The 13,747-nt window shown below is 40.9% G+C and overlaps 1 protein-coding gene across 10 annotated transcripts in view; it reads left to right on the top strand.

The window, feature by feature from the left end:
* The window catches only part of ltbp1 (latent transforming growth factor beta binding protein 1), a 386,058-nt gene extending 382,785 nt beyond the window's left edge, over window positions 1-3,273 (top strand). For all 10 annotated transcript variants that reach the window (XM_028820637.2, XM_028820635.2, XM_051919196.1 and 7 more), the window contains one exon: window positions 2,151-3,273. In XM_028820637.2, coding sequence (XP_028676470.1) covers window positions 2,151-2,320 — 170 coding nt within the window. In that variant the 3' untranslated portion in view covers window positions 2,321-3,273. The remainder of the gene's footprint in view (window positions 1-2,150) is intronic.
* Window positions 3,274-13,747: the final 10,474 nt, after the last annotated feature.

The following is a 13,747-nucleotide window of genomic DNA, read 5'->3' as shown; positions in this document are numbered from 1 at the left end:
TTTAATGAGAAGTGGCGCCATTCAGTCAGTCTGATCCCTAAATCTCTCATGCATGGCCACGTGATGACCATTTTACAGACTGCCAGCCTTCTAGCATATTGAAACAGTCCAGCCATGGATTGAAATTATCTAACCAATTACGCTCTGGGAGTACTTTATCATAATGGCCCCCTAAGTGAACAGAAGAAAGTAAGAAACACAAGAAATTTCACAAACAAGAGGAGACAATTCAGTTCATCACATTCATTTGTTTGGCTAATAGCTAAGTTGTCCACATATCTCATCCAGATACTTCGTAAAGGTTGTCAAGGTTTCTGCTTCAACTATATGACTCTGTAGTTCACTCAAAGAGTTGTGTGAATCCGGAACAAAGAATTGTTTCCTGGCTTCAGCCCATATTAACTTTTGCAAATGGTGTAAAGTACTAATAAGATGGCACCCAGTATTTCATGTACTGAATTGTGCCTCCAATGGCAGGAGGCATTACAGTAAGTAAGTAAGTGTATGTATGTATATATATATATATATATATATATATATATATACATACAGTGGGTATAGAAAAGAATCCCCCCCCCCTTTCAGATATATTGGTTTGTGTGTTTTCATTTAAGGCTGTAAAGCAAAAAAATGCTTTACAGCCTTAAATGAAAACACACAAACCAATATTTGTTCCAGCTTTACTTACTCAATGCGATCTCTAACATCCAAGTGAAAGATATCACAGCTACAGTTCAGAAGGATTATAAAAAATAAAAAACAAGAAATACTGAGATTAATAAAGGATCACCCCACATCAGGTGTAAGTGCCCACCATTTCCATTGCAGACCATGGTTACTGGCTTCCTTCCACCTGTGATCAGTTGTAATCAGTGTGACGGAACATTCATTCCCTTGCTTTGTAGTGCAACTGAGAGCAAACAACTGACTATGGCTGGCAAGCCACTTTCAAAAGATCTCAGGGATAGAGTTGTGGACAGACATAAGGCAGGAGATCTTAAAGGCTTTATCAATCCCAAGGAGCACAGTAAAATCCATAATAAAGAATTGGCAAGTGTTTGGTACTACTAGGACCCTTGCTGGATCTGGCCGGCTGTCCCTCCAAACTGGATGAAAGAGCAAAGAGGAAACTGGTAAGAGAGGCTACCAAGAGGCCAATGGCCACTTTCAAGGAGTTACGGGATTTGATGGCAAAGAGTGGTCATTGTGTGCATGTGACAACAATACCACAAGCGCTCCACAATTGTGGCTTGTTCGGGAGGGTCGCAAGGAAAAAGCCACTTCTCAAGAAAGGCTACATTATTTGCCTCAATACCAAACGGTACACCTGGTGGAAATCCAATGCAGCTCACCATCCACAACACGCCATACCTACAGTAAAGCATGGAGGTGGCAGCATCCTGTTGTGGGGGTGTTTCTCTGCTGCAGGGCCTGGGGCTGTCATTAGGGTAGAAGGAAAAATGGATGGGGCAAAATACTGTGAAATTCTTGAGGCAAACCTGCTACCCTCTGCCAGTAAAGTTGAAGATGGGCAGAATGTTCACCTTTCAACACGACAACGACCCGAAGCACACAGCAAAACTTACCACACAGTGGCTGAAGAAGAAAAAAGTGAATGTCCTGGTGTGGCCCAGTCAGAGCCCAGACCTAAATCCCATTGAAAATCAGTGGAAAGATTTGAACAGTTCTGTAAATATTACTCAATCTAGAGGTGCAAAGCTGATAGAGAAGTATCCCAACAGACTCAAGGCTGTCATTAAAGCAAAGGTGGGTCAACAAAACTACATTGACATTGGGAGGGTCCTTTATTAATCTCAGTATGTCTTGATTTTGATTTTTTATAATTCTTCTGAACTGTAGCTGTGATGTCTTTTACTTGGATGTTAGAGGTTGCATTGAGTAAGCAAAGCTGGGAAGAAATATTTTTTGTGTGTTTTCATTTAAGGCTGTAAAGCAAAAAAAAAAAGGGAATATTTTGAAGGGGGGGATTCTTTTCTATACCTACTGTAAATCCCCCTTTCCTCTTCAGGTTGTAGAGCATCGACTAAAAGAGACTTCACCATCTGCTTCTTGGTGATTATGGCTGCGCCACCAGTGCTTTCCAGACATTAACACTGCCTTTTTTTTTTTTTTTTTTTGCCTCATTTCAGATGTTAATGAATGCACCGAACTCAACGATAAAATGTCCCTCTGCAGGAATGCCAAGTGTGTCAATACAGAAGGATCCTACAAATGCATATGCCTGCCTGGATTTGTCAGATCGGAGCAGTCGAACTACTGCGTAGCATCAAAAGAAGAACACAACAGTGAATTAGAGTGAAGACCTTGGGGGCCACAGAGGACTTTCAATGATTAAAAAAAAAAAAAAAGCAATTATTTAATCTAAGCCCATATACTCTGCACTGTATGCATAGTGTACTTGAGATGAAGATTAAAAATGTACCCTGCCACCTTCTGGTGCCCACAGAAAAGAACCTTCTGGTAAGAAGGTGCAATTCTGCAGAAGGCACATGATACCAAAGCGCATTGAGTTGACTGACCGAGTGGACATGTTGTGAGCTAAACGTTTAACCCGAGTCAAGAAGCCATTGCAGATCCACCGTGACAATACAACAGCCAGCTCATCTTTCTTCTGTCATATCAATATACTTTTGTTTTTGTTCAACGACTTCCACAAAGGAAAGTTGGCCTGAAGAGACACGGCAGAGAAAACCTTGTGTATTGCTCTCTGTTAAGCTGCATTTTCTCAGTTCACTGTATTTGCTCTATTGATAATGTTATTAATGTAAATTCTGCAATTTATTGTATTTTTTTTTTATTTGTACTAATGTAGAATGGCACTGCTGTGCTTCCCTTTGTCTGGAACATTGGACAATCGACAGGAGAGGTTGTGTGCATCCAGTCTGCCCTGTGGAGCAGGCAAATATGTTTGTTTTTTGTTTTTAACCACCTTTTAATTTTATATTCCGTTTCTGCACTTATCTGCAATATTACAAGACTTGCCAGGTTGCAAAGCTGCTAAAGGACGGCTAGTGGAGCTTTTTGTACATTTAAAATGGAGAAAAAAAAAATCCGTTTACTTTATAAATGCCATTTGTAATAAAAGGCAAAAAAAGGAAAAAATCCTAGCTTTGTATAACTGTCTTTACATATCCCACTGTATATTAAACTTCTATAATTAAAAATCTTTTTTTTTTTTAATTTACCATATGCGTATACTCTTCTGACAGATGAAAATGTTTTTGTTAGTAAAATACTTGGTTTTTATTTGTAGCACACTTTGCCCATTGTTTTCTTTGTCTTTCGTCCTTTTTTTTTTTTTTGGTTATCAGAAAACGTTTTTAGCCTACAACACTTTGGAAATGTGAACCTGTGCTGGGACGTTGTCACCATGTCGCATAATTTTAACGTATTTCTAGTAATCTGACACGATTGAGCGATGAGATCACCAAATGCAGTTGTCAAGTTTGACATCCCCCTCCAACTAGGCGCTCGACTTTACCTGCATCTACTAATCAACATGCAAAACGTCACCACTCTCCAGTGCCATAATTAGACCTTACCTCTGTTATTTCTACTTTAAAACTTACCTGTTTTTAAGTACAGTGGAACCTCGGTTTGCGAGTAACTTGGTTTACGAGTGTTTTGCATGACGAGCTAAAATTTTTAATAAATTTTGACTTGATAAACGAGCAAGGTCTTGCAGTACGAGTAGTATGTATACGGTTTGTCTGCTGAGCATCATGTGATCACAACTGAGCTGATGTTTCTTCTTTCTCGCTGCGGGATTGTGGGCAATCGTCTCCTATTCTCCGTCTGAGTCGGCGTGCCTCACTCATATAGTCAACATCCATACAAGCGTATACTGTTTACTATAGCATTGTGTGCGTGCGTGTGTGTGCTGTGACGTGCGAGTCCCCGTCTTGCACCCCAAAACATGAGGCTGATTCTCAGTACTTTAGCAACACCAGCTTTATTCAGCTTGAAACAGCAACAGCGCGGTTATTTATTGTAGCGGGATCTGCCGCTCTCCTATACACAGACACAGCAGTCAGGCAGGGCCGTGGCCAAGTAATACTGTGCCCTGCGCATTTATAATGTTCCTTGTGTCACCCATCGACGGCAGGCGCTTATAGCATGTCCGCAATCTTTTCGGATTCGCTTTTATGGCGAACTGCTACAGCGCTGGGAGACTGCGATTGCTTTGGGACGCTCTTCCACGTGTCGTCCTGTTGGGTGGAATCCCACAAGAGTTTAGAAACTCAAAATGATTCTTTTCAAAGGTAAAATGCAGGTTAATTTGTTTGATGTATTTTTACTTTATATTTTGTATTAATCATTTTTATATGAATAGTTTTGGGTTGTGGAACGAATCATCTGAGTTTCCATTATTTCTTATGGGGAAATTCACTTTGATATACGAGTGCTTTGGACTACGAGTATGTTTCCAGAACGAATTATGCTCGCAAACTGAGGTTCCACTGTAACTGGATTTTTGCACCCTTCCCACATTCCAAAAAAATAGCAGATCCACACTGCAACAAATGCATATACAAAAACTAGACAAAACACTTTACATGGGAGTTGTTTTTGCTTTAATGTAGCAAAAATATCTGCCAATGAGGTAAGCAAAATTTACTTGGCAAGATTTCAAGCTAAAATAAATGTACAGGGGGTCCTCGGGTTACGACACAGTTCCGTTCCTACAACAGTGATGTAACCCAAATCACACCCAAGCCTAACTCACTTACCTATCTCAACACATTTGCAAAATCATAATCTAGAACATAAAAACATAACTAAGCCACAGAAAAAGGAAAAGGACATAAATATACTATACTGTACTGTACACTGCAGTAACAGAAAAAATTAGTGCAAAAAAAAAAATCCCTTACCTTTATTCCTTCTTATCTCTTTACAATGTCTAATTTCACTTCCATCGTGATGGCTTTCCTCTTCTTCGAAGCATTGCCATCTGACTTTCGTTTAGGAGCCGTGATAAGGGCCAAGAAATTCGCCAAACAAAGCAACACAAACGTTCCTCCGCGCGCAACCAAACTAGTTTGCCAACTCCCTCACTCATATGCCGCATTACTGCGTATTCTTCTGCTGCACGCAACCAAACTAGTTTGTCCACGTAGTCTGTAAGTATGGCGTAAGCCGAAACACTCACGTCTCAATTTTTTTAAGTTTTTATGTGAGCGATTGTTGTAAACCCGAAACATCATATGTCAAGACATTGTAATTCGAGGACCCCATCTAAATCCAAATTTTTTCATAAGTCAATAATTCTTACAATAAGGAAAACAAGATTTAATGTCTTGAAATGAATACTTTTCTCTTACTTGATTTCATTTTTTGCAGCACAGCTTGTACTTTCTGCTTCAACAAAAACAAAAAAGAAACTGGAAAATAAAAGCTTGCTTAAATACGGTGTAAGAGTCCATTTGAAAGTAGAAGATGATAGGGACAAACCCCTGCCACAGCGACAGAGTCTTCCCAGGACTGAATACAAGCGAGTGGCCTGGAGAACTGCAGCACAGTTGGCACGCTGTTTGCAGCCCAGTGTTTAGTGCATTAGACTGTACAGGTAAGGCACGCTGTCCAGTTCCTCTCACTGTCTCTCAGTTATAGAAAGCTGGAGTCAGCATTACTATGCTTGTCACGTAAGGCACAATATAAAAATCACACAGCTGCTGGTATAGGAGAGGGAATGATTTGTTGTGCCCGCCCAGAGGGATGGCAATAAATGTAGGAATGGAAAGATGAATTTTAACTTGGTTAATTAATTATCAGTGCTGCTTTTGGCAAGAACAGTAATTAATCAAATAATTCAGTTTTTACTTTCAGGTAATTATTTTCTCTGTTGTAGTAGGCAGGGTCTCTGGCCTTTAGACTCATTTTAATAAATAGTGTAAAAGGCACTATATATGCGCCCAACCCGACACAGACTGACACGGAGGCACGTTAAAACCAACAAAAGATTTTATTTTTCTTCACCTGAGGTCCACGTCTTCCCCGTGTCCGTCAGCCCTAACACAGTCCCAAGCACACCACACTCTTCTTCCTGCACCACTCCTCCCCGGCAACCTCATCCTCCTCCTCCAGACTCTGGCTCCCGAGTGGTGGCCGCTGGCTCCTTTTATTAGGTACCCAGAAGTGCCACAGATGCTTGATTCCCGAGTCCCGGCTGCACTTCCGGGTGTGGTGAAAATACTGCCCTCAAGGGCCCTGCAGCGCCTCCTGGTGGTGCCTGCAGAACCCAACAGGGCTACACCAAACTCCAACTCCAATGAAGCCCTGCGGGAGTCCAAGGCACCGCTGCAACCCAGGGAGGCTGCCATCTAGTGTCCAGGGGGACGTATTGGGTCTCCCATGCTTGCTCCCCCAGAACATATGCTGAAGGTTCGTCCCGGCCGGGCAGGGGCCCTGGCTGTCCGCCATATTGCTCCACCCTCAGCTGAGCCCCATAGATAGATAGATAGGAAAAGCACAGTTAGATAGCACTTTGTCTCAAGGAAACAATTAAGCTTGTGACAGGAGATCAAGAAATATTATAATAATCACCACCCTTCAAATACAAAGAATTGCAAGATTTGCAAACTTCTGATTTAGCTAAAGAGCAGTGTATTGCCAATTGCATGAAGGACCTCCATTAGCTACTTGACACACTTCCTTACTGCTTTGTTGGCTGACTCCTCCACGCTGGTCTGTCACAGACTGGATGTGTAGTATTGTTCATAATGGCCCTCAGTTTTGTCTTCATTCTCTCCCATTACTAAGCCTGCCTTCTGATTGAGCATGTAGAAATATAAAGTATAATGGATGGCACTGTGGGAGTGTCAGGTTAACCGGTGACAGTAAACTGGAGTGGTGTGTGTGTGTGCACTCAGTCCAGGATTGTTTACTGCTTTGCACTTGAAGATGCCACCATGACACTAAATTAAGATGAATTAAATATATAATGCTAGGAATAACGTTCACCATGAAAGGCACCACATACTATGTGAGATGACAGCTTTGATACAGGACTATAGCATAAGCAGGGTTGAAGGTGTGATCCCCATCACTGTCTCACTACGGGATCTGTTGTGGGTCACATAACCCAGCAGAAGATGAAAGTGATGATGATTTGTAAGTTTTGTTTTTTGTTTTGTTTAACAGCACCACATATTTCTAAAACCCGCTCCCTAAACATGGGGTCACTACACAGGCCAGGTAATCCCCTCTGATGGGCGCTGCTTCTGTACTGTATCTTTTTAGATAGCACTTTGAATCAGACAAACTGGCATGGTGCAGACCCTATCTTTTCCCCTCTGCCCATTGTACATCAGTGACTAAAGTAGTAAATGGCTTTCTCATTTCCACTGACATTCCTCCTTTCAGTATTCTTTTTCCTTTTGACACCTAAAATCACCAAATCTATACTGGGTGTAATTACTCCATTTCCTCAGCAGTATTGTTTCCACTATGCTCTATCTTTTTAGGAATGTTCTTATTGACTGAGTGTATTGATCCCTTTGCTCTAAGACGGCGTTGTTCTGATACTTCATATTGTTAACAACATGTTTGCACCATGATGGATTATCTGATTGACTCCACAAGTCACATGCGGGTTCTTCTGCCATCTGAATGATTCATGAATGAACTGAAGCAGAAACACTCCTCAAGAGATGGCCGATTCTGGACAGGTTATATGAATAGCAGAGGAGAAATGAAGCAAGACACTTTCTAGAATTAAAAGAAATAAGTCAATACTTAATTAAAAGACCAGGGGGGTAAAAAAATCCCACTGGTGCAGACTTCAAGTGAGATCCTGCATCGTATCTTGTTACTCTATAGTGGTCCAGGGTTGGTTCCTGTATTGCAGATGATTCTATTTAGATATGCTCTAGCTCCTGTGGCCCTGAACTGGATAAAGCAGGTTCAAAAAGGATCATGTGCTTTTACACACCCAAAACCGAATGTGCACAAGTAGTCGCTTACATGCCACCGACCTACCTGTGCCCATTCATCCATTGACTGAGTGTGATTGTTCCATTGCAGGGTAAAGTAAAGGACAGCATGGATGCCAACCCAACACAGTTTAGAGTTGCAAGTAAACCGAGGCTGTGTGTCTTTCCCCAAATTACATAAAGAATAATCATGCAGACATGTGAGGAACATGCAGGTGGCACACAGTGGCCAGGCTGGGGTTTCAACCCACAACTATGAAGCTGTTGACTGTGTCACCGTGCAGCTCCAAATGCAGAGTAAGCAATGTGCTTGAAAACACCTGCTAGAAGGGGTACTTGCACGATCACTTACCGTATATACTCATGTTTAAGTTCTCCCGCAGATAAGCCGGGGCTTTGATTTTGCCATATAATTTCTGGTATTTTATAATGTCGGTCGTATAAGTCGAATGTGGAAAACTCACGTTATTGGTCCAAGAGATTATGATATGCTAACGCCCACCTGAGAGAGTAACCACGGATCACACAGCCTTTTTTTTTCTATGTATTGTGCCTACGTGACAACACAGTAATGCCCAAACTATCCCGAGGCGACATTTGCACTGTTTTGTGTTTTTTGTATCTCACACCCTCATACACCTTGTAATAAGAATGACACAGATACATCAAAAAAGGTTTGGGGCAGCCACCCATATATTATATCCTGGCTGCAAAGGTTGATTTTTGTATGAGTTGTGTTCAGGTTGAAGTCCAAAACAGAACTGATTTTGGTTTGACAGGATGGTGGATTTAAAGGCCATGACAGGAAGTGATGTCATTGAGGCCAGAACTGGAAGGGACATCATCAAAAGTGCTGGCACCTAGTGGAATTTCCCGAGGATGGTCTGCAGAAGACGGAAAGAGAGAGTTAGTGCAGATCAACACCTCCTGGTCTGGCGTGATATTACTATCAAATAAACCCTCTAGGTGCTTCCCATGCGCACGTGTGTGGCAACCTTTATCATAAGAGCATCCCTTATCTACGATTGTGCATTCGATCAGAAGAAAATATGAAGCTGGTTTAAAATTAAAAGTCGTTGAAGTGGCGAAAGAAATTAGTAACTGCGCTGCTGCAACAAAATTCGCGGTGTCTGAGAAACTGGTGCAAGATTGGAGGAAACAAGAAGATGTAAAAAAATAATAATAATAATTATCGTATTTTTGAACGGGCGTAAAAGTTGAGGTCCGATTTTATGATCGATTTTTTTCGGGTTTCAAGACCCGATTTACAGTGGGTATAGAAAAGAATCCCCCCTTCAAAATATTCCCATATTTTTTGCTTCACAGCCTTAAATGAAAACACACACAAAAAATATTTCTTCCCAGCTTTACGTATTCAGTGCAACCTCTAACATCCAAGTTAAAGATATCACAGCTACAGTTCAGAAGAATTATAAAAAATCAAAATCAAGACATACTGAGATTAATAAAGGATCCCCCCCCAATGTCAACGTCATTTTGTTGACCCACCTTTTGCTTTAATGACAGAGAAGTATCCCAACAGATTCAAGGCTATCAGCTTTGCACCTCTAGATTGAGTAATATTTGCCCACTCTTCTTTACAGAGCTGTTCAATTTCGGTCAGGTGGGATGGTGAGCATTGGTGGACTGCTATCTTCAAATCTTTTCACAGATTTTCAATGGGATTTAGGTCTGGGCTCTGACTGGGCCACACCAGGACATTCACTTTTTCTTCTTCCACCACTGTGTGGTCAGTTTTGCTGTGTGCTTCAGGTCATTGTCGTGTTGAAAGGTGAACATTCTACCCATCTTCAACTTTCTGACAGAGGGTGGCAGGTTTGCCTCAAGAATTTCACAGTATTTTGCCCCATCCATTTTTCCTTCTACGCTAATGAGAGCCCCAGGCCATGCGGCAGAGAAACACCCCCACAACAGGATGCTGCCACCTCCATGCTTTACTGTAGGTATGGTGTGTTGTGGAGGGTGAGCTGCATTGGATTTCCACCAGGTGTACCATTTGGTATTGAGGCCAAATAATGTGGCCTTTCTTGAGAAGTGGCTTTTTCCTTGCGACCCTCCTGAACAAGCCACAATTGTGGAGCGCTTGTGATATTGTTGTCACATGCACACAATGACCACTCTTTGCCATCAAATCCCGTAACTCCTTGAAAGTGGCCATTGGCCTCTTGGTAGCCTCTCTTACCAGTTACCAGTTTCCTCCTTGCTCTTCCATCCAGTTTGGAGGGACAGCCGGCCGGATCCAGGAAGGGTCCTAGTAGTACCAAACACTTGCCACTTCTTTATTATGGACTTTACTGTGCTCCTTGGGACTGAAAAAGCCTTTGAGATCTCCTGCCTTACATCTGTCCACAACTCTATCCCTGAGATGTTTTGAAAGTGGCTTGCCAGTTGTCAGTTGTTTGCTCTCTGTTGCACTACCAAGCAAGGGAATGAATGCTCCATCACACAGATTACCACTGATCACAGGTGGAAGGAAGCCAGTAACCATGGTCTGCAATGAAATATGGTGGGCACTTACACCTGATTGAGTTTAGGAGGGATGATCCTTTATTAATCTCAGTATTTCTTGTTTTTATTTTTTTTTAATTCTTCTGTACTGTAGCTGTGATATCTTTCACTTTGCTGTTAGAGATTGCATTGAGTAAGTAAAGCTGGAAAAAAATATTGGTTTGTGTTTTCATTTAAGGCTGTAAAGCAAAAAAATGGGAATATTTCGAAGGGGGGGATTCTTTTCTATACCCACTGTATATGCAAGTATATATGGTATTTTGTATTTTATATTTGCTATAAATTAAGACAGTTTTGCAAAGATCAGCTTTTACTTTGACATTAAAAAGTCCTTATCTGTCTATCAGTGTTAAAAAAGCCAAATTAAACTCCAAGGGATTCCGTGTTGTATAAAAATAAAACATGAAAACGTCCAAGGGGTTGAATACTTTTCATAGGCAGTTCACAATTTCAATTATTTTTCAAAACTGCATATTCTAAGACCAATCCTAGCAGGAAATGACAACAGTAAGTATTTGACTGTATTTCCTCTAATTTGGATAGAATGCTGTTTGCACAGTTCGGACGTTTGAAAGGAGAAGGTGGCCAGCTCAAGTGTTCTCTTCAGGGCGGCTCTATAACTGCATTTTTTGAGCACCTCTCAAATTATTTTTAAGCATACAAATAAAGCCAATCCGGAAATCCACCAGCCGGAGTTAGATTATTGCACTGCATCATGAACATTATAATCTGAAACAGTCACCTGCTGGAAAAGGCATCTGTGCCAAAGATGTGCACTTAACTCTGCAGTTATTGCTCTGATCCATCTGTGCCTCAGTTTCCCGGCTTCAAAGGCTTCCCCTTGTGTCAGAAAGCACGGCTTGCAAACATAAAAGGGCGGCTTTTGTTTCTCGGCAGAAATCCTGTGTGTAAAAATGAGATTCAGGCAGACTGGCTTCTAACAGACAGAACAAGTATCATGTGTTTGATGCTAATCATTCAGCCTTCATTTATTTGTCAGGATAATCACAAGACGTTTTAGAGAATCACTCAAGTATAAAATTACAAGATTAGCAATGTCTGGTGTACCACAACACAAGAGGATGACGGTTTATTTCTAAAAGACAAAGAAAATACTTTGTTTCAAAATGAGGTGCATGGTCAGTTTTTTTGAATGGGTTTACACCCTCAAAATGAAGTTCAGTGCCTTAGCCACTATACACTACACTCCCTGGCTAGTACTAAACAATAATAATAATACATTTTATTTATATAGCGCCTTTCCCATGCTCAAGGCACTTACAGAATATAATAAAGAACGGCAGAATATACAGTATATAGCATTGTAGAAACCAGATAAATAAATAAAGAAGATTAAGACAGTAAATTCTGAAAAAAAAAAAAAAACAGACAACATAATTGATGGTCTAGCACACACATACAGGTTACATTGGCATCTTGACAGAGAAGTAAACTGAGAGAAAGGTAATAAAGTCAAGTAGTACTGGCCTCAGGGCACAAGAAAGAAGACTGAAGTGATAGGCATGTGCCTAAAAAGTAGCATCACATTCTAAAACCTGATAAGTCCAATCACGGGGCACAGCGGCTGTCACAAGAGACTATCTCAGTAGCAGCCATTCATGGACAGGGCACCAGTTCATTGCCAAGTTCTCATGATTCTCATAAGAACTATTGAAAACAGTTTTCCATTTGTATGTCTCCTTATTCTGATGAGATTATACACACTCCATAAATCTAGCGTCATGAAAACAGTGAAGTTTTTTTGTTTGATTTATAAGAGACGAAATCAGGGCGAAGTGGATAATTACTCTGGTCATGTTCCGTATATTGTAAGTAAAGGCATACAGGGAGGTTTAAACAAATGGGACTCATCTATTCACCATATTACTCCGGTTTTGCAGCAGCTTTATTGGCTCCAGATTAAGTTTCAAACTGATTTTAAGATTCTGCTATTAACATTTAAGGCCATTCATAACCTCGTCCCTCCATATCTGTCTGACCTTCTTCATGTTGCCATTCCCTCCCGTAACCTTAGATCCTCCATCCATCTGACCGTCCCTCTCACCCATCTAACCACCATGGGGAGCACAGCATTCAGCTGTTCTGCTCCCAAGCTCTGGAATTCATTACCTATCGAGCTCAGAAACATCAAATCATATTCATTCTTCAAATGTAAACTTAAAACGCATCTGTTTAAAATGGCTTTTTCTTTATGATTACAGTGGTTTTATTTGGTTTTAATTTTTAGATTTTCTGATGTTTTAAGTTGTTTATAATTGTGTCTTTTATTTAGTTATTTATTGTTTGCTCGGTGTCCTTGAGTTCTCTGAAAGGCGCCTTGTATAAATAAAATGTATTATTATAAGAAGCCCACTTTCAGCTTCTCTGGAGTGTCTGGACAGTTATGTATTTGATGACCAGCTGCCCCATCATAAAAACACAATACAGTGGAACCTCTGGTCACGACCGTAATTCGTTCCAAAACTCTGGTCACAACCCGATTTGGTCGTGACCCGAAGTAATTTCCCCCATAGGATTTATGTAAATACAATGAATCCGTTCTGGACCGTACAAACTGTATGTAAATATATATTTTTTAAAGATTTTTAAGCACAAAAATAGTTAATTATACCATAGAATGCACTGTGTAATAGTAAACTAAATGTAAAAACATTGAATAACACTGAGAAAACCTTGAACAGAGAAAACTAACACTGCAAGAGGTCACGCTACAGCCTTACGAATCGCTCGCCATAAACACTTTGTTTTAATGAGTTTTAAGCACAGGGAAAAAAATGAAAATTTGAAAAATCCTTAATTTATACAAAAACTAACCATAAACAACCAAGAAAACTAAACTTGCATGAGTCGAGTTCTGGCATGAAGGAAGTGAGCAGGAAGCTGGGTGGAGAGGAGATTACTGTTTTGAGGTAGAGTCTCTCTGCACGATGCACGTCTGACCGAGAACAATGTACTGTACAGGGAGAGACTGAACACGTGCGGAAATCATCGGCGCATATGAACCGGAAGGGAAACGAAATAGAGCACAAAGAGTTCACAGCGAATGCACAGGGAGAGACTGAACACGTGCGCAAATAAATCGGCGTGTACGAACCGGAAGGGAAACTGTCTTGCTCGTCACCCGAGTGGGTGGTCGTGAACAGATGCAAAAGTTTGGCAAACTTTTTGGTTGTAACCCGATATGTACGTGTTCCGATACATTCGTACTTATGCTGAAGTCCTACCCCTGTATTCACTTGCCC

Source organism: Erpetoichthys calabaricus, chromosome 15 (genome assembly GCF_900747795.2).
Source record: "Erpetoichthys calabaricus chromosome 15, fErpCal1.3, whole genome shotgun sequence".
Classification (NCBI taxonomy): Eukaryota; Metazoa; Chordata; class Cladistia; order Polypteriformes; family Polypteridae; genus Erpetoichthys; species Erpetoichthys calabaricus.
This window is presented reverse-complemented; position numbering and strand designations above follow the sequence as displayed.